At 41.0% G+C, this 19,813-nt stretch overlaps 1 protein-coding gene across 2 annotated transcripts in view; it reads left to right on the top strand.

The window, feature by feature from the left end:
• The first annotated feature begins 4,047 nt into the window (after positions 1–4,047).
• Positions 4,048–19,813, top strand: part of CPA6 (carboxypeptidase A6) — a 78,459-nt gene continuing 62,693 nt past the window's right edge. The window contains exon 1 of one of the 2 annotated variants that reach the window (XM_065053724.1): positions 4,048–4,308. In XM_065053724.1, coding sequence (XP_064909796.1) covers positions 4,211–4,308 — 98 coding nt within the window. In that variant the 5' untranslated portion in view covers positions 4,048–4,210. The remainder of the gene's footprint in view (positions 4,309–19,813) is intronic. The other variant, XM_065053723.1, reaches the window with a different exon arrangement.

The following is a 19,813-nucleotide window of genomic DNA, read 5'->3' as shown; positions in this document are numbered from 1 at the left end:
AGAAGATGGAAATACTTTAAGTGAGAGAGTTTAATTCTTTCACTCTTTCACTCAATCAAATAATTTTTTAGCAGTTCAGTTCCATTGACACAAGTCCAAATAAAATGACTCAGTTAAAGTAATGCAGCATCCCCAAGTAGGCTGAAGACAGAGTGCCAAGCTTCTTAATTGCAAAACTCATCCCTTTTAAAGACACTTGTAACTCATTATATAATAGAAAGCTAATTACATCTGAATACCCTCAAAGGCAATGCTCACCCATGGTTTGTTGTTACAAAACTAGCTGATCATTCATTCTTTCCTGTGCTGCTATGTCTTTGGCCACAATGAAAGCAGCGTGATGGTGACACCCTCCTGAGCTTCAAGTTGCCAGCAGAGCCAGGAAGGACCACAGGGCTGTGTTAGCTGGCTGAGCAGGAGGAGGCTGAAGCAGCTTAAAGGAGATGGGAGTGGGGATGGAGAAGAATGTGCTCCTGTATGCAGGCAGCAATCCTACATTCAGGAGCACAGACACCTTAAGTGTCCTGCCTCTGCAGTGGTCTAGTATCCCAGCTAACTTCAGACTAACTCAGGTATTAACAGCAGCTTGTCCCTGACAATACAAAGCTCAGCACAACCAGAACAATCAGCTGTAGGAGTGGATAAATCCTCAGGCTATCAGCTCTTTGTTGCTACAGTAACACTCCTGACTTCTCAAAGTGGTTAAAGTTGACTCAGTCATGGCACTCATGCATGGATTGTATCGCTTTCCTGTTCTTTTAGACCCCAAATCTAATCTAGCACAGAATCAGCAGAATCACTTTTGCTGTCCTTTATCCCTCAAGGTCTCTGTGTCTGTTAAAAGAAATAAGGCCGGATCTTGAAAAGGACATTGCAGTCAAGTAATCACAATGTTGTTTAGCTAGTTATAGCACTATAAATGCCAGCATGAAAATGCTTCTTGCAATTTATTATTAGCTGATATGATTTAAACCAGAACAACATAAACCTTGTTTCAACTCCTGTTTCTGAACTGTTATGGCGCTAACAAATGTGCAGCAAAGATTGTTTATTCAGGCTAATGCAACCTTCTCATGAAGGTGAAAGTTGGGACCACTCAAAGGTGTAAGATGTGCTTATAAGAAACTATTTCTCTTTTTCCGCTCTTCCGTACAATTACAGGCTTCTCAATAAATGACATGTTCTCAAGTTCAGGTACCAAATGTAGGCTGCCTGCCCACTCAAGTGAAGTGTTTCATGTTTTCAAGCCATGTCGAATTGCCTGTTTCAGCAGCCTGTGCTCCTTGTAAAGTTTGGAATGCTGTGATAAATCCCCCATCTTGACTAATTAAGAGGGAAATCATTTCCCATTCTTGTCTGTCCTGTTCCTTCACAGAGTTTCATCATCTCCAAGACAAAGCCGCATACCAAAAACCTGGTATTGGGAATTCCTCTTTTCAACTCCAAGAAGTGGAGGAAAAGAAACTCCTACTTTATTCCTCCAAAATCCTTTGCTTATCTGGGTGCAATTTGTAGCCCCAGATTGTCTGGAAAGTAGGCTTAATACATATGTAACTCCCAGGCTTGACTACAGTGTTTTAATCCTTTCCTAGCTGCTAGCATGACAGAGTTCCAGCCCTCCCTCCAGTCTGCCCCATTGCCTACTATGATTTAAACACGGCTGCCCACTCACTCCCCTGCAGTGGGATGCAGGTGAGAATCAGAAGGGTAAAAGTGAGAAAACCCATGGGTTGAGATAAAGACAGTTTAATAAGTAGAGGAAAAAACACACACGCAAGCAAAGCAAGGGATTCATTCACTACTTCCCATCGGCAGGTGGGTGTTCAGCCATCTCCAGGGCAGCAGGACTCCATCATGTGTAGTGGTTGCTTGAGAAGACAAACACCAACACTCCAAACATCCCACCCTTCTTCTTTCCCCAATTTTATATGCTGAGCATGTCATCATATGATATGGAATATCCCTTTTGTCACTTGGGGTCAGCTGTCCCAGCTGTGTCCCCTCCCATCTTGTGCACCCCCAGCCTGCTCGCTGGTGGGGTGGTGTGAGAAACAGAAAAGGCTTTGATGCTATGTGAGCGCTGCTCAGTGGTAACTAAAACGTCCTTGTGTTATCAACACTGTTTCCAGGACAAATTCAAACCAGAGCCCCACACTAGCTATTGTGAAGAAAATTAATCCTACTCCAGCCCCAATCAGCACTACGTATTAACAAAGATAGCAATACCTTTCTTTGAGTGTTCCACATTGTTATTTTTCTTTACTATTTGGTTTCGGTGCTTGACCTCCATTTCTTTCTCATATCTTCTTGCATTTTACTTTGAAGGAACGTTGCAAAAAGGTGGGATTTTAGACTGAAATCTGGAGCCAAAGAAGCCCATAATAAAATTCTCCCTAACTCCAATGGAGCCAAGTTTTCCTCTTGAAAGCAAAAATTTTAGAATAGTAGCCAAACTATTTTGCAAACAGAAGCCAATAGTAAAATTCTCCCTAATTCCAATGGAGCCAGGTTTTCAACCTGAAAGCAAGTATTTTAGAATAATAGGCAAACTATATTTTGCAAACATTTCAATAAATTGGTGTATTACCTGATGCACTTCAAATGTAGCAAGGATACCTAGTAAGACCAGTGACCACAAATAGCATACGAAATAAAGCAGTGGGTTTTGTTCCAATATCATACTCATGCCCTCCAAAAGTCAGTTACTCAACATTGTGACAGCTGACTTTTAACCTTTGAAGTCACCTCTGAACATACAGTAGAGCTTCTATTAAATAGGTGTATGTAAACTTAAAGTGGCACTTATTACAAGACTGAAAACTTGAAGAAAAGGTTTTGAGTTTTGCCTGCAGAACATGGAAAGTGTTTTCAATATGAGATGTACAACATCTTATGCTGAATACACATCTGTGTATAGGCACACACACAAATTCAGCTCTGTGTAGCCTGACCAGAAATGAATTTGCGTTTTTAAGCAGGATATGTTATGGGGGAATGGGCAGCTCAAGGGAGAGAGCACCAGTAACCAAACAGAAGGGAATAATCCTGCCCTGGACCAAGTCTTTTCCATCCCCAGACTCTATCACACAACTACTATCAGATTTGGTGCCAGCACAGAAGAGACAAAGGAAAATGTTCACTTGCCTTTCAGCCACAGAATATGAAGTGTATGTGGTTTAATACAGTCCTTTTTCAAAAAATTCCCTCTGTCTCTGATACATTAGCAGGGATTTACAGTAGTTCTCACACATGGTCAAATGTCAGCTGGTTTTATTTGTCTACAGCCCACTCTTTGCTCTCAGAGAGGCTAAGAAACAGTCATTTTTTAAGCACTTTTTGCTCTTTTGTAATGAAAGTCAACATAGAAGTATCAAAGGGGCTACCAGTTTTTTTCAATATTGTCATTATTTTTTTACCTTCAACAAGTACTCCGTATGTTTTCTATAAACTACAATTATTTGCAACAAAATTCACTCCATTTTCTTTATGTTGGTCTTTCACCCTCACCAGTGTGGAAAAGAGACAGAAAATCCCCGGGTTAAAAAAAAAAAAAAAAAAAAACACTGAGATTTTATTTTATTTTATTTATTTCAATAGTAGCCTGTCTTCCCCTTTTGATTACTCAGGCCTGAGACTTTTGGCCAACCCTGGTAACTTGAAATCCCACTTTCTCCTTCTTTCGTGGTTCCTAACAGACCCGCCACCGCTGATGTTCTATGGCGGTGTATCTCTGCCCTCCCATCAGACTCTTTTGCCCAACCGGGAAAATCACGGCGCTAATCCCCGCTGATGCCCCTTACCGCGTGTTAACCGGCCCCTGGCCGGCTGCCTTCCCGCAGCACCTGCAGTCGAAGCCCACCCGCGGCACGCCAGTTCCCCACAGCCCCGACGGAGCCGCCGTGCCCGCGGGGGGCTGCTCGCTGCCGCCCGGCTCTTGCCAGCCCCCGCACCCCCCTCCCAGGGCCGGGCGGCGGCGGAGCCGCGCACCCCCCAGCCCTCCCCGGCGGGCGGGCGTCTCCCCGCCCCGTCCCATCCCCGTGCCCAGGAGCGGCGGGGCTTGCGGGCGACGTCCTTCCCAGACTTTCTCCCCTCGCCGCTGGCGACCGGCGACACCTCCGACCGCCCCGCTCCTCCCGGCCCCCGCCTCCGCGCCGGCTTTGTGTGCGCGGCAGCCGCCACCTGGGGCGGCGGTGGCTGCAGGGTCCCCACCATGCCTCTCCGCGGGCGCCCCGCCGGGCTCCTGCCCCTTTGTCTGCTCTGCCTCCAGGCTGCGCTGCCGCTCCGCGGCCACCGCGGCCGCTACGCCGGGTAAGTCCGCCCGCCGCCCCGCTCTGCCCGCAGCCGCGCTCCCTCCGCTCGTTTCCCCAGCGCCGCCAGCGAGAACCGCTCGTCTGTGCGTGTTCAGGCTTTTCTTCCCGCTCCTGAGCTGTTTGTTTGCTTCTTTCCATTCGCGCTCCGGCGCTTTCTTGCCATAGATGCTCTGAGTCTCTGATAGCAATAGGAGGGATGCTACACTGAGATAAAAAAAAAAAACAAAAACAAAAACAAAAACACAGCAAACTTTTAGTGTCCTTGTAGAAAGAGAAACTGCGACTATACAGGGGGGGAAAAAGTTTTAGAGGCTTCACCGTGCTCTGAAATGAATGAAGATTTGTATTTTCCTTTGTGAAACGTATTTAGTAGAACTTGATAGTGTTGGGTTTTTTTTAAAAAAGCTAGGCAATGTGCAATCTTACTGAATGCAAAAAAACCCAAACAGTAAGGGGACCTAATTAACCTTAACAGTAAGCAAACGAAAACTTTTACATGTATTTCAAACTAGGTGCTTTTTTCTTTCCTTTTTTTTTTTTTTCTGTTTGTTTCCCATTTAAAGTTAAAATGTGTGTTAGAAAGGGAGAGACTGAACTAGTAAAAGGTAAACTGTAGTATCGTTACTAGGCTTTGCCACTGAAGTGTGTGTTATTCTTGCCTAGTTTAGAGACTTCGTTTTTAGCAAGTATTTAACAATACAGTATCTGCAAAAGATTTATGGTGTAAATGAGAAATCAGCCAAAGGCAGGAGCATTAGAGATACCAGTAGCATCTTTTCACATGTAGTACAAAATTCATTTAAACTGACCAGCAAATTCTTCAGGATAAGCACACCTCCCTGTGGAAGGAGGAGCTCTATTATTCTTTTATTTTTTTAAAGTAGCCAAGCCAGGCATGTAAATTCTGCTACTAAAGTGAAGTTTAAAAAAACATTCCCTGAGCTTCAAGGATTTGGTAATGTGATATGAAGCTGTTCACCCCTTGGGTCACTATTACTGATAGAAAGTAGTTAAACAATTGACATCTGCTTCTCTGTCTCTGTTCAGGTCCTCGGGTCCCAGTATTGATCTGCAGTGTGAAACCAAACCATCCACCCCAGTCAGGAGCCCTCCTCGCAGTGCTAGAAAGAAACAGGACAGAAAACTAAACTGTCCTCCAAAACCAGGGTCCCGTCATAAGTTTTGTGCGGGAGCACTGTTCTCTCTGTCTGGAGCCCATTGCACAGTCGTGGTCTCAGTAAGACCCAATTTTTTAAAAATCAAGATTGTATTCAATTTGCTTCCAGATGACATTGAGATTAATAACAAATTCCCAGTATTGGTACATAACTTTTTCTGAATATTATTTACATAAGCTATCTAATAATCGGTGTATGAGATGTCAAAATACACATTTTAATATCCTCTAGGTTTAAGTAAGCTTGTCAATCTATAATCAAGTCCATTAAAATAGAAGAAAATGCATGCAGATTCAAGTATCATACCTCTGCTCGTTAATACAATTCACTGATTTTGTTAAAGTTTTAAAATAATTTTGTTGTTTGAGAATTTTTTGTGCCCTGGGTTGTGTGTGACCACATGACCTCTCCCTGTCGATCCTTGTCCTAGAAGCTCTTGTGTACAGTCTAGCCCAGAAAAATTAGTCTTCTCATCAGCTTCCAGAGTTTGGGCAAGCACAACAAAAATCACTAATCAGAAAAGGGGCTAGAGTTCATTTTAAAAACTCTTGGTCCATAGGCAATTGTGGTAGGGGGCCAAGATAGCTTTACAAGCCTTGCTGAAAATGTGGTCACATTTGTAACACAAACCAGAATGTGTACCACATGTGTAATGCAAACTGGAAAAATAACCTGATATTTTTCCCACTCTACTAATATTTTCCATTTCTGCTATTCTGGCATTATTTGTGTCAATAAAAGATGATGAAAAATGAGTTTGAAGCAGGATGAAGATTTCTTGAGAATTTCAAATATGTCTTGTCCCTTCTGAGGCATCTGTCATTAGCCCAGTGACCTGGGCAGGATCATTTAATTTCCTCTGTGTGTGCAATTGATTGGAAATTGTTGAGCAGGTATAGCTGTCACTATTGAACCCGGTCTTCACCCAGGGGGAAAATTTGTTTGTTAGGGACTTTTTTCAAGAAAGTCAGGAGGTGAATATAGTTTTCTGATGTTCATCATTGAAAGAGGTGTCCCAACCATCTGACTTCATTTTGTGCTAAAAAATGTGTCTCAGTCCTAGTTGTTTCTATCATGTCAGAAGCTGTATCATATAGGTGAAAGACATAAATATTGTTAGGGCAAAAGGATGAGAGGAAAAAAAAAAAAAGAACAAATAAAGCAATGTAAAACACTTCTTATAAACCCAGGCCAGCACTAGAAAGTACACAGCAATTGTAGCTCTTTAGCTGAGAACTCGGACCTAAGACAATTAATTGGCATTGCACATGTTTCTCAAAACTAACTTCTCCAAACTGCATTCAGAGCAGGGCAGGTATGCCGTATGGACACATCTTTAAGCATATCTGTTTCAGATATCTTTGGGAAGTCAACAGACAGTTGGGAAGCCTGAGCAAAGAGGCAGCAGCTCTCATGCCCACTGAGTTCTTGCAAAGACTGAGGCACAGGTATATTTGTCCTCTGCTGCCTCACACAACATGCAGGAGTTCAACCCACCTCTGTGCTCTTGTGCCTCCAGGAGCTCCAAAGGAGCTCAGAGCTACTGCCTTTGCCTCTAAAAGACACTGCTAATCAGCCACCTCACAGCAAACTCAAAACTATAGTCTCATACACACGTGTTTCCTTCTCCCATTTGTGTGCTCTGTCCAAAGGCTTGGGAGTTTGACAAGGGAAGAACACATGAGGGTCTGGAGAGAGTAGATATGATATATTCAGGAATATTTTCCAGGAAGCCATTACCAGAGGTTCAAACAGGGTCAACAAGGATAACCAAATATGTGGAACAAGTCAAGTGCCTGAAATGACCAAGTAAGCTAGGATTCTGGTCTCTAATAGAACCAATTTAGGGTGTACCATGTCTGCAAGCTTTGAGTGACATGGAGGTGGTGGGCAGAGATCAACTGCTCACTGTTTCTTCCAGTTACAATAAGTAGGAGGCATAAACTGAATCTAGTAGGAGCCAAGTTGGAAAGAAACTTCTTCACCCCACAGGTCTGAGAGATGTGGAAATCCTTGCTGAAGGATGTGAAATTTTTACAAGGATTCAGGGGGTCTTGACAGGTCCATTGGAGAGAGAGTTACTAAGGATGCTACTGAAATGACATCCAGCCCAAGAGGATCACTGAGTTGAAAGTAACTGTGGGTTGGGACAGTGCTTAGTGGTAATACCATATACTTTTGCCTTGTTACTCTTCCTCGGGTAGTTGTCTTTTGACAGATTGCCATTGTAGGGAGCTGGAGCAGATGGACTTTTTTGTGGGGTTTTTTTTGACCAAATGCAGCAGTCTTCCTGTTTTTAGGAATCCTTTGAAGAATGAGATGGCTTCCCATTAGCAGGTCAAGATTTCTTAGGACAAAAAGCATCTCTCTCATTTGTTCTTTAAAAATCACTACTAAGATCTTTTTACTCTAGCTCATCGACCTCCACCTGCACATTTTCTGTCCCACTCCCTGTTCTTCCAAAGCCTTTTCAGAAATGTGCTTCACCTCACTTCTGCTCTCACCTCAAATAATCAAATGCAGGCAAAGCCTGAAAAATCTTGGCCAGTTCTTCCCTAAGGTTTTTGCTGGAGGTTTTAGAGTTTTTGTAAAATATTTGATCAAGATGTTAACTCCTCCAAAATGTTATTCTTCTGTGGGTTGCAGTCCTGCAGATAATTGTCATTTGTCTTGGTCAGGTGAAGGCTAAAGTGCATTCTTACATTATCATGTAACAACCTTATAAAATGATCTGGGAGTGATGTTGAGGTGGATAACAAGGAAACTGAAAACAGTAAATAAATCTTCTGTAATCCTAGATATAATATGCTGCAACCACTGGGACATCACATCCTGAAAACTGCATAAACCAACTGTTCATGTAGATAAGCACAGATATCAAATCTGAGAGCATTCAGCGAATTTCAGGTATTTTAATGCCCATTAATATCCCTACATACCACAGCTAAGTGCCTGTGATCCCACAATACCTTACACACAATAGCTGAGAATTGTTCTGTGGCATGGAAAAAACACATGGGAGTGTGATGAAAAATAGTTGCTGAGGGAATTGAGAAGTGGAAAAGAACTCCTTCTGTGCTGTTCCTCTCTGCAGATTTTTTCCAAATGTTTTAATCAGGGACTACAAGATCTGCTTTGCTGTCTAAAAAATGTTCTTTCTCTCTGCTGCTTGGCTTTCCTTCCCCACCCCCAAGTCAAAGTAAAATGTCATACAACTGGCAAAAAAAAGCATTTGGAAGGCACACCACCAGTATTAGATCAAAGTCAATAATATTAATTCAGATGAAAACCATACTTAGTGCTTCTCTGGGTGGTGTCAGGAAGCTTCTAAAAGGTAAAGGGCTGTGAGCTCTCTAGCACAAACAATTTTAAGTATCCTCTTTTCGAATGTAATCAAAGCACTACTTGTTCCTGAAAAAAGCACAGATCAGTGAAATGGCACCACTATACCCTTTCTCATCCCAACACCGCAACTCTTAATTTTGTGTTTTCTCATCACCTGATACTCCCCCTGCACAATATGCTTTATGTTCTGCAAGAGGAAAAAACTATAACTGCCAAGTTTTTGTTCTTTTTCTCCTCTAAGTCCAGACATGTTAAATTTACCTTTTAAAATGTCTCTGCCCTCTTCATTATAAATGAGAAATAGTAAGTGTTTCAGTTGCTCTTTCTTTCCCTTTTTTAATTTAAAAGAAAAAAAAAACCACAACAAATTAGAACAAGAGTGCACATCCACATGGCACAGGCGAAGTGAATGGCAGGCGAGGATGTTCCCTGTTCATTATGGCTGTGTCTAAACGGATCTCCGGGTTCACGTCACCATGAGAACCTGGTCCCGCACGTGTCCACCTTGGGACCCCACTGGATGGTGTTGTGGTTCCTGTCTGGACTCTGCAGGTGGAAGAGAGGGGCAGAGAGCAGGGGGAGTAAGGAAAGACTTCAAAAAGCAGGACATGGGCAAAATCTGCACCCATAAATGGGAGCTCTGAGCTTTTCCTAGGTTTCCTATATTAGGTGCAATCTATGGTCTTCCAATAAGAATAATTCTTTGGGAAGTGCAAAACCAATTCCAGTACACATTTATGCTTTCTTTGTTTTTAAAAGTAGATATGTTACGAATGGGAAGGTAGCATGTTATTAAAGAAAATTCATGTTCAGGCTTGGTTTTGACTCCAACAGTTATGCTCTGAAAAAAAACCCAGGATACATTTAAGGTGTACTAAGACAAAGATACTTTAAAAAAAAATTATTCATATATCATATCCATCTAGACCCTCAGTCTAAAGCTTCCACTTCGAATCCACCGACTTTCACTGTTTCATGGAAATAAGTGGTCAAAGAAATACACTTTTCCCAGAGTATCTGGTACTAGTTGCAGTGAACTCCAAAGCTCCCACTTCCACACTACATCCACTTCTAGCTGCTGCTGCTGTTTCTTAAAATGATGTTCTCAACTCTGAATATTTTGTACAGGAGCTTAACAAGCACTTAACAGGGGACAAGATACTAGAGTAATTACATACGTACTTTCTCATATTAAAAACAATGGGAATCTAAACTATGTAATTCACACAAAAGACAGTAGAACTCACTTGTAGTTCAGAAGGAAAATCACAGTTCTGGAAGGAGCAAATTTGCAAAAGGGAAGCTAAAAATCTGTTTTTCTTGAATACATTGCTTATAATATGTAGAGATCTCTTAATTTCATACACTGCATGGGACTGTATCCCACACTGCGTAATACACAGAATCGCAAGGCCTCCTGAAATTCTATATCTGTAAAAATGTCATCCTTATGTCTGAAATGGCCTTACATGGTCAAAATGCCGTAGGAAACGTTCATTGCTTTATCCAGTTGAAGGTGAATGGCCGCCATTAATCATTTCTCTCTATCTCCAGGAGGTAAACTCTGTCATCTCTGTTTTGCAGAACTGTCCTTCACTTATATTTTCTCCTTGATTGTACCTCTGATTACATAACAGAAATTGTACTCCCTCTGCTATTGTAGGATGTCGTATTTAATGGGTGCACCATGTTCATGCAAAAAGTCGAGAAAGAGACAGATATTTTTATCATATATTTGGCATCTGTTCATTAGTCTCGCAAGCAAAACCTGCTGTGAGTGTGCATATAGCAGTATAAACTGAAAACAGGCAGTGTAGTTCACCATTGAGTATTTTTACTCTTCAAGCAGTATGATTTATTTTGTGGACAGGCAGGAGATAAGTAGAATTTTCCTGCAGTTTGACCCTCTACACAGAAAAAAAGTTAAAATAAACAGTATTGTTACTGTCCTCTGCCCAACTAGTTTACATATTCATGCTATAAATATTATTTTTCATGCAGAAAACAACCTTCAGTCGATCCTGTACTCTCCATTCTATTTACAATGATAAGCAGGTTTATTTGCAAAATGAGAACCAATAATTATAATTGTACATTAGACTGCTCTCTAAAAACCCGGCTGCAGGCAAGACTCCTTACAGAACTTAACAAGACTTTTGCTGGTCTCAGATTTGCAGGAACAGACCTACAGTCAGCAAACTTCTGGAGACAATTAAGCCCAATCCTATTCTCTTTCAGTAAATTTTGATTCTGATTTAAAGGCTTTGTTCTTATGGTTGAGTAGAAAGATGTGGTTCTGATTTGATACTGGTGTTACGGCAAAAGTGCATAGATTTTAAGGGTGCTACTTATTTATACCTCGATACATCAGATCAGAATCAGATGTTTAACAGACATAGATTGTAAGGAAGCTATCTGCAAAGAAAACCATAAAACTGCTTTTTGTGCAAGGCACCAAATAGTAGGTGGGCCAGAGTACTCTGAACTGAAAAGATATTTGGACCCACAAATGGATGGGGACAGTACATTCCGTTCTTTCTGATACTTTGCACCTTTTGAGCTAACCAAATGAGGAGGAAGGCCAAGGACCTCACTGCTTTGTTATGGAACTAGAAGCCAGGCATTGCACATCACCCAGGAGGACAAGGACACCTGTATCTTCTCAAATCAAAGCATTTTTTATTTTCTTTATGTTCTGCAGCTTAGTTAAGACCTCTGTGCAGGGGAGGCTATCAAAGCAGGTCTTTGAAAGTCCTGTTTGTAGATGGTTTATTACAGTAAGATTGTTCTAAGAAAAACTTACTGTTTGCTATACCACATATCGGGTACCTCAGGAGAGTAATGATACAGTTTGCAGCACCTCATGGTCAGCTCAGAGAAAAAGAGGCTTTTTAAATTTTAAATTTAGGTTTTTGTCTTGCATTTGTATAATGACTCATGATTACAGTATCCTATAGGTTCAGGAACCTCAGGTAAGCAGTATAAAGGGCAGCACAACTTAAATACAAAATAACATAACAACATAACAGCTGCTTAGGCCAGAAGACTAGAAACCTTTTTTTTTTTTTTTTTTTTTTTTTACGGACATGTATCGTATATGATAAAACTACATCCTGTAGATGGATTTTAAATGTGAATGTTTTGACAATTTTCATTTGTTTTCTCCCAAAGCACTGAAGGTATTAACTTAGTTGAAATAAATGAACAGGTTAATGCATTTAAGTCAGGCACTGGGTTATATGAGTATGGGATAGGACCTTGAAAGAAAGTCAAGCCTCAAGGACAGATGTGAGAAATGACTTTAGCAGGCCTGATGAAAAACTGGTGCACTCTTTGATTTACTCTGCCGTACACCTACCAAGATTACCACCAGATGCTACTCTAAGGCTGCAGGGCAGCGATGCAGCCAAACCCTGCTCACAGCCAGCTGCTGCCAGGGCAAGCAGTCGTGCTCCTGCTGCTCCAGATGTGCAGCCCCTGCTCAGGGACTGGCACTCCTCTGCCTACAGCGAGCCAATTTCAGGAGGAAAAAAAAGCACTTTTCTTTTTTCTAAACTAACTTTCAGCTTGCCAGCCTGTGATCAGGCTGCTGCAGCGCCTCTGCAGTGTTAGGGTTGGCACAGGGAAGGGGCAGGAATGGCTGTTTTATTGGTACCTGCCTGCGTACCTCAAGCCTCTCAGTCTCCCTGTGCCCATATGCACTGGAGATAGTTGTCTGAAACCAGTTAATTCCAGGTGTGAACTCCAAGGAGCACACTGTGGTTCTACCTCGGCAGAATTTGGCTTCGTGATCAATCATGACTGCCAGATTCCTCTCCAGACCAATGGCAATGAAGCAATCTCGAAAGAATGTTTCAGGCTCACAGAGAGAATAGTGGGATGCTTATTTTCCAAGAAGGACCTTCCTAAAAGTGCAAAAAAAGTTAACCTTGATACTAACCATCATCACATGTGGGCTTTTGAAACAAGGGGACTTCGTCCTTCCTAATGCCTGAAGAAGCTGTAAGTCCTTTGTGTAACAAACAAGTCTAACGTGATAGTCTCTACAGAACAATAATCTCTATATTTATTAAACAGGTTGATGTTAAGCAAACAATAACTTTATTTGTCAAGGAAGCAGGGAAGACATTTAAATAAGGATGTTATATTAAGAGCTGTGCCTTTTTTGTCACAGTGCGGTTTTAACAGGGAAATAAACCTTGGCTTCACTTGAACTGAATAGGACAAGAAGTCAAGAACATACTCTGCCTGACATTTGTACCAAATAACAAGACTCACCATTTAAGCACACTGCCAAGTCTGGGCTAATAAGCTGAGTGTCTCAGACGAATGTGCTCGTGTCTTTGCCAGCAGTACACAGTGTGAACATACCCTGTGGCACAAAGAGCTTGTCGTGTCTTTATCTTACTCCATTATCAACAGGCTGAATCCCAAATCCATCTGCCTATGGTAGTGACAATGCTTAAAAATATATATGGGGATTGTTAATAGAACATAACAGTGAAGTAATTTGCCTTCTTTGTGAAAAATGAAGTTGTTTCACCTTCAGTCTTCTTGGCATGGGCTATGCAATGTTTGAGCACATTTGGTGTATCATATATCTTAGGCGTCCCAGGCAAAGAAACGTCACCTGGTTGACATCATCAACCTCTGTCAGACACACACATGACAAAGGCACTGATCTACCCTTGGCGGATGGTTCTGAGCAGACATGGAGACAGAAACATGAGTATCATAGGCTCAGATTTGGTGAGGACGGAATGAGGGGCTTCAGCCTTTCCTCCCCTCTATGGTGTATGCTGTTTGTTGCATGTGGTAGTTACCTCTTTGAAGGGCTTACATCTATCCTCACCTGCCAAAAATGTGTATCAAATTAGGAAATAGGTGTCCAGTGAGTTCAAGTGCTTTTGCAGTTCAGAAGTATGTAAGCAGGTGTCACAGACCTGGAGTCTTCAGGACCATCCATCTCCGTTGCACCCAGGCCCCTCTCTTTCCTGTATGCTTAGTCCATAGCCAGTGGGTGGCATGCAGCCCACCAGCCTGTCTTTTTTCCTATGTTCATCGCTCTTTCCTTTGACCTACCATCTCTTCTTCATAAGATAACTGGCACGTTTTGGCCCAATGTTGAGTGATGGACAAAAAGGCACCCAAGAAATATAGAATCAGCACGTGCTGCCACAGCCTGACCAAAGCAGAGAATGATTTGCAATGATCAACACACATCACACACAAACAGATAGGGAAACAGCACAAAACAACAGAAAAATTAATTAGCTTAAGTGTCTGGGAGGTGATGGAAAAGCTAAGTAAAGCCAGTCTCCTACACAGTAAAGAGTCAGTATAGACTAGTGTTGTGGGTGAATTAAGCCTTATGTCTCCTTTTTATGAGGGGCAACCTCTCCAAATAGTATAAAAGCTCCACTGAGGAAAGGTGGGTGAAGGGGTCCAGGGACCAGAAAAACTTGATCTTTTGCTTCTGCTGAATTAAACTGTAAGAGAGAGAAGACCTGAAGATTTACCTTGTCAGGCCAGATCAGGCCTACCAATTTGCAGACAGTGAGACAGTGCCATGAATCAGTTCAGGCTTACAGAATTGTAGAGAACAAGGGATCCACACTATGCTCTGTGAAATCTGATCTTTCTGCATTGTTTTTCTTTAGTCCAGTGTCCATTATCTCTGCTGAAAAAATAGGCGTGAGCTTTTATGTATGGCAACTGCACTGGGGGTGGTCTTTGAATTAGAATGTATTTAGTCGCGGAGCCTGCAGCAAGTCACGCCGGCTGCAGGCTGCACAGTTATAATGGAAAAAACAAATAAGAAGCAAATAGGAGACAAGATGCATTCCCCAGCGTGGTTAGAAGACAAGAGTGTGAAAACTGGGAGGTCTTAAGAAACAGGTTTCTAATATTCAGGTGTATTTACTTTGAAGTGCCATAATTAACTGAGGGAAGCACCATACAACACTTCAAAAGTTTATTCTGCAGGTAGTGGGTCTATATCAGATTTCAGTTCTCATGTTAGAGCTAATGAAATACAGTCTTAATGATGGAGTAGCTGGCCAATTAAAATGCTAAATAATAATTCTGTTAAAACGTATCAAATGAACAGAACAAAAAAATGACTTTATGCAGGAGGAAAGTGGTGTGTTTAGCAACTAACAGTCCCTCTGCCCCACTGGAAAATGTTACTTTTTTCATGATAAAAAATAACACAAACTTCAAGCAAAACAAAGAAGGAATTCTTAAATCAGCTCTTGTATAGAGAATTTTGTTGCTTACAAGAATAAATAAATGGGCGGATTTAAGGTAATATTTTTTAAGTTATCAAATTGCATGTGGAGTATTTATTTTTAAACTGCATGGCTATAAAACACCAGATGCTGTACAATGAAGTAATGTCAGAAGAAGACCGGGATCTGTTGTCTATGAGGAACAGGCGGATGCTCGCTTTTAGCAGGGGCAACTTGCTCATAAAACAAGGAAGTTTGCTCTCAGTGCAAGGACACCAAACACTCTTCAGTGCATTCAAGACTTGTGTCCCCATTGCCTGTGGGGTTTCGTTGTTTTAAACTTAATTATTACTCATGTGAAACAGGGATGGAGGAGTTCAAAATTCAAGTTTATGATGGAAGAAGTAAGAGTTGTTTTAATGATAGGGATTAAGCGAAGGAAACGTTGCCTGTGGGGTGAGCATGGCAGCCAAAGCCAAGAGGCCTTTGCTGTTTTGGCTGCACGTTGTCTTGATGTATGGCTTAGGTCACTCCACTCTCTGTTTTACAAAATAAAAATGGAAGTACAATGAAAAGATAAATTTTTCATTTGAGATGGAAAAAAAACAAACCAAACCAAAACAAATTCTGATGTAAATGCAAAGTATCACATCATATATTACGTTGCCTCTTGCATAATTGAAGTTTTTGGCAGTTTATTCCTAGCCATGTAATATGCCAGCTTTATTTTCCATTAAACTTTATGTAAGGATAGCTGGGCACAAAAGAAATATAACAAGAAAGAAGCTACAGAAATATGGAGCTGACAGTTTAATCGTTTTGTACAGCTCTAAATTTGCAATTGCAAATGAAAATTAATTCACTTTATCAATTTATCTCTGTGTACAATGTAAAAAATACAATTTAAATTGTAAGTGCATAATTGCATAAAAGGCGATAAAGTGATTCTAGCTGGATTTTTTAAAAATTAACCACAAAAGTGAACACAGCTGTGTATGTAGGTTCTGATTTTCGTATTTAGTGGACATGTATTGGTGCTGACAATTTCCAAAAAAAACCTCTTCCATTTATAATTTTGCTAAAACCCATTCCTTCAGGTATATCAAAGTAGCTGTCCTCTTCTAGGACAAAATATAGAGCAAGGCCAAGGTTCAATATTGATCGCAGGTTTCAAAATTTGTTCACTCAAGATAAAAGAAGACAATACAAACATTCTGTATTTCTTCATGTGAAATTTAATCTTGCTCTGCTGGTCCATTTATCTACCAAAAACTCGGCAAAATTAAACAGACCAAACACATCTTTCTTTTCCCTCGCTCCGGCATTTTACCTTTAGGTGGGAAGCGAGTACATGAGAGGCTCTATCTGATAAAATCAATGTGTGCTACAGCAGCAGAAGCAGATTTTTAGTGAAAACGATGCTTGGGGGACATATCTTGGCAAGCAACAGCTCCCTGATGGAAATAGCATTTGGCATCAAAAGTTCTTTCACAGAAGGCCTCTGTAGATAGTTTCTCAGTTGTCGTTTTCAAAGGACTTTTCCTTTTGCTGGCTGTGCAGGTGCTGAGCTGAGATTACAGCCTGCTGTGTAAAAACCTGCCTCTCTGTTCTCACCCCCTGCGTCTGCTTCGTTGTCCTCATGTCTCGTTGTGATCGGCCTGCAGAAGCGTTCTGGGGAGGGACCGGCATTTTACCACTTGCTGGATCAGCAGATAACTCCAGTTCTTTGTTGTCATGTGTCTGCAGTATAACCAAGTAACAGTAGTTTCAGGTCTAATACAGTTCTTTTGGACAGTGGACCCAGCCAGTATGATAAATAGCAGTCTTATACTGGTGAAAATGAGCTTAACAATTTTTTATTAGTATGAACACATTCAATTTAGGGATTTGTTTTCAGTTGGACAGAAGGCAATAAATGCTGTATGAAATTGTTTATAACTATGGATGGAGATTATTTGTTTAAGGAGACAACAGCTCTCTGGCATTTCGTTTGTTTTTGTGAATTATGGTAGCAGGAAATGACCTAAATTGCATTCATGAAAAAAACTGATCGTTTTCATCAGTTATTAAGAGACAAAGCTCCATTTTTCAACGTGCCGAGTTGTTACGAGCAAGGCTGAGAAACAGCTGATACCCAAGTGCAAGACTCTACTGACAGACTATGAACTCAGTATCTTGTTCTTCTGTATCGCTTTGGACTTTCTTGGTTTATTTGCTTGCTGTTGGTAGTTTTCTGGATGTGAGAGTTGGAAAACGTAAAGAGTAAGTAAATTAAGAGACAAGCAAGCAGGAGGTTGTAAAAGATAGCTCCAGGAGACATTACCTACCCCATTCATTTGAGCCCAAGGTAACACATCCTGGATGAAGTTGATAGCAGTGTCCCTTTTCACTAAAAATTATATCTATGTTTTTATACATTCACAGAAATGTATGCATTGATGTTTCTGAAATGGGAAAGGCATCCATTATACCTCCAAACCTGTTAAGTCAAGGCAAAACACACAAAGGTAACTGCCTTCATAAAGAAAGTACAGATAGCATGATGTCATTCAGTAAGGTAGACTAAACAATCTGTCTTTTTAAGATAAAAACTATAAAACCTTTAGAAACATTTACTGTATCAGGTATCTGATGAAAATTACAGTAATAAATCTGAGATGTTTTAGAAACCATATTCCCAGGACAATTACAGAATGCCCCAGGCATTTGCTGTCTGCCTGCTGTTAGGCAGAACATGTTTGCACCATGTTTCCTAAATCCAGATTTTGCAGCAAGGAGTGTTTTCTTCTAACAGCACAGCAGTGAATTGTCTAAACATAATGAATGACAAAAAAAATCTCAAATTGAGATCTTGGTATTTCAGTGGCAAAGACATAATAGTTAAAGAAGATGTCTGCATTTGCGCTTTTTCTTGGTTTAGCAAGAAAGATTCCAGATTGATGTTTAACAAATAACCAGTGTGGTACATGCTTTTTAGCAACCAATAAAAAATGTAGGCATGTCTGAGGAAATCAGCTGTAGGTTGTTAGAACAGAGGCTATAACATCTGCTTGCTCCCAGAGATGCCACAGGGCTCCAGCTCTGAGCGTGGTACGTGGCGGATTAACGGGCTTTGCTGTGTCAGTGGCCGAGCTTTTCCAACAGCCCCTTCACCATCTTCTGCTCTTTCTCCCAGTAGAAGAGCCAAACTCATCACGTCACATTCAGCATGAATAGTCCAAGCCATAACTCAGCTATAAGCACATCTTGAACTTTAAAAACGCAGAGTTGCTGCTTTGCCAGTTAGAGTTTTGGGAGGGCAGCCAAGGTACTGCAGGGCAGTTTAGATGGAGTTACTGCAATTAAATCAGAATTCAGCCAGAAATGAATGCTTCTTAATTCAAGGGAAGAGTGATTACCAGGGAGTAAGTGAGGTTTTCACTAGTAGCAGTTCAGACCATTAAGCCTTCTTTTTTACCTGCGTGGAAACAAAAAGCTTAGCATCTAATAAGAGCTCTGCCTTTTTTCCTTAGCCGAGCTCCTCAAAATTATATTTTTTTTTTCTTGGTAAAATAAGGGGCTCCCAAACCCTAGTGTATTAATTGTCTGCTCAAATAATGTTTTTCAGGTCACACTTTTTCTTCAATCATAAAACTTAATTGTTCCTTTAAATTAAATGAATAACACTGCCACCTTATTATTGGACTTTTTAGTTACCTATTCAATTGCTGGAGAAAAATGCCAAGATCTCTTATGTATGCCAGTGACCATGGTACCTCACATCAGATTGTAAATTATGTTCTATGTTGTCCTTGTGGGATATCAATCACAGGACCCACAAGCAAAAAGTCAGTACAGTCTTCCAGGCGTGGGACATCTGGTTCTTTGGCAGCCTACACAGACTTTATATTGCCAGCTTTAAATTGGGCCTTTGAGTTTGCCACGTGCTTTAGCTAACGATGGGCTGTCTGGACTCCCATGTGTTCCTGGTCGCAGGACCTTTAACATTTAATGCTTTGGCTTATTCCCCTCCCTACTCTCTTCTGAGAGGATCTCCACACAGGTAGAACATCACACTCAGCCCTTGTTTTTAGGGCTTACAGCATTTCTCCTCTAAGCCTCTAAATATGCGTTTCTGGTTGGTTTTCTAAGGACTGGGACAAATTTACTGAACGACAAGAATTACAATCCCAAATATTCTTGTGCATCACCCAAACTTCTACACTTGCAGACATTCAAAAGAAGCGATTAGAAGATTTCCCAACCACAAGACCATGAATACATCCATTGATTTCTCAGAAACTTCGCAATTGCTTAATTTACTAAACTGAGTCTGAAGTTTAAATAATAGTTTCTATCTTGATGTTGGTCTTGATTCTCATAAATCTATTACTAGAGGAGGTCACCTGGAGGAATTGTGTTTGTCAGTTGGGAAAATGAGGTCTAGGATCAAACTGGGCATGTCATCTGAAACACAGATTGTAAATAGTCTCATTTATGTGTATCTTGATCTAAAGTATTCTGCAAAGAAACCCCCTACTGCTTTTAGAAGTAGATGGAAGCTGCTGTTAGGGAGAAAAAGAATATTTCTTGGATATTAAACCCGAATAAAAACATTAAATTGCTTAAAAGGAGGATCAGTTTCCAAATTTAGTGAGCTAGTAAACAGAGGAATTGAGATAGTGCATTCTTAATCCATTCCATTTGTGTATTGATTACAGCTTCCTAGAACTCTTGCTCCTACAGATGACACTTCAATGTGGATACAACA

Source organism: Columba livia, chromosome 2 (genome assembly GCF_036013475.1).
Source record: "Columba livia isolate bColLiv1 breed racing homer chromosome 2, bColLiv1.pat.W.v2, whole genome shotgun sequence".
Classification (NCBI taxonomy): Eukaryota; Metazoa; Chordata; class Aves; order Columbiformes; family Columbidae; genus Columba; species Columba livia.
The sequence above is the reverse complement of the archived record's forward strand: the minus strand, read 5'-3'. Positions and strand labels throughout refer to the sequence as shown.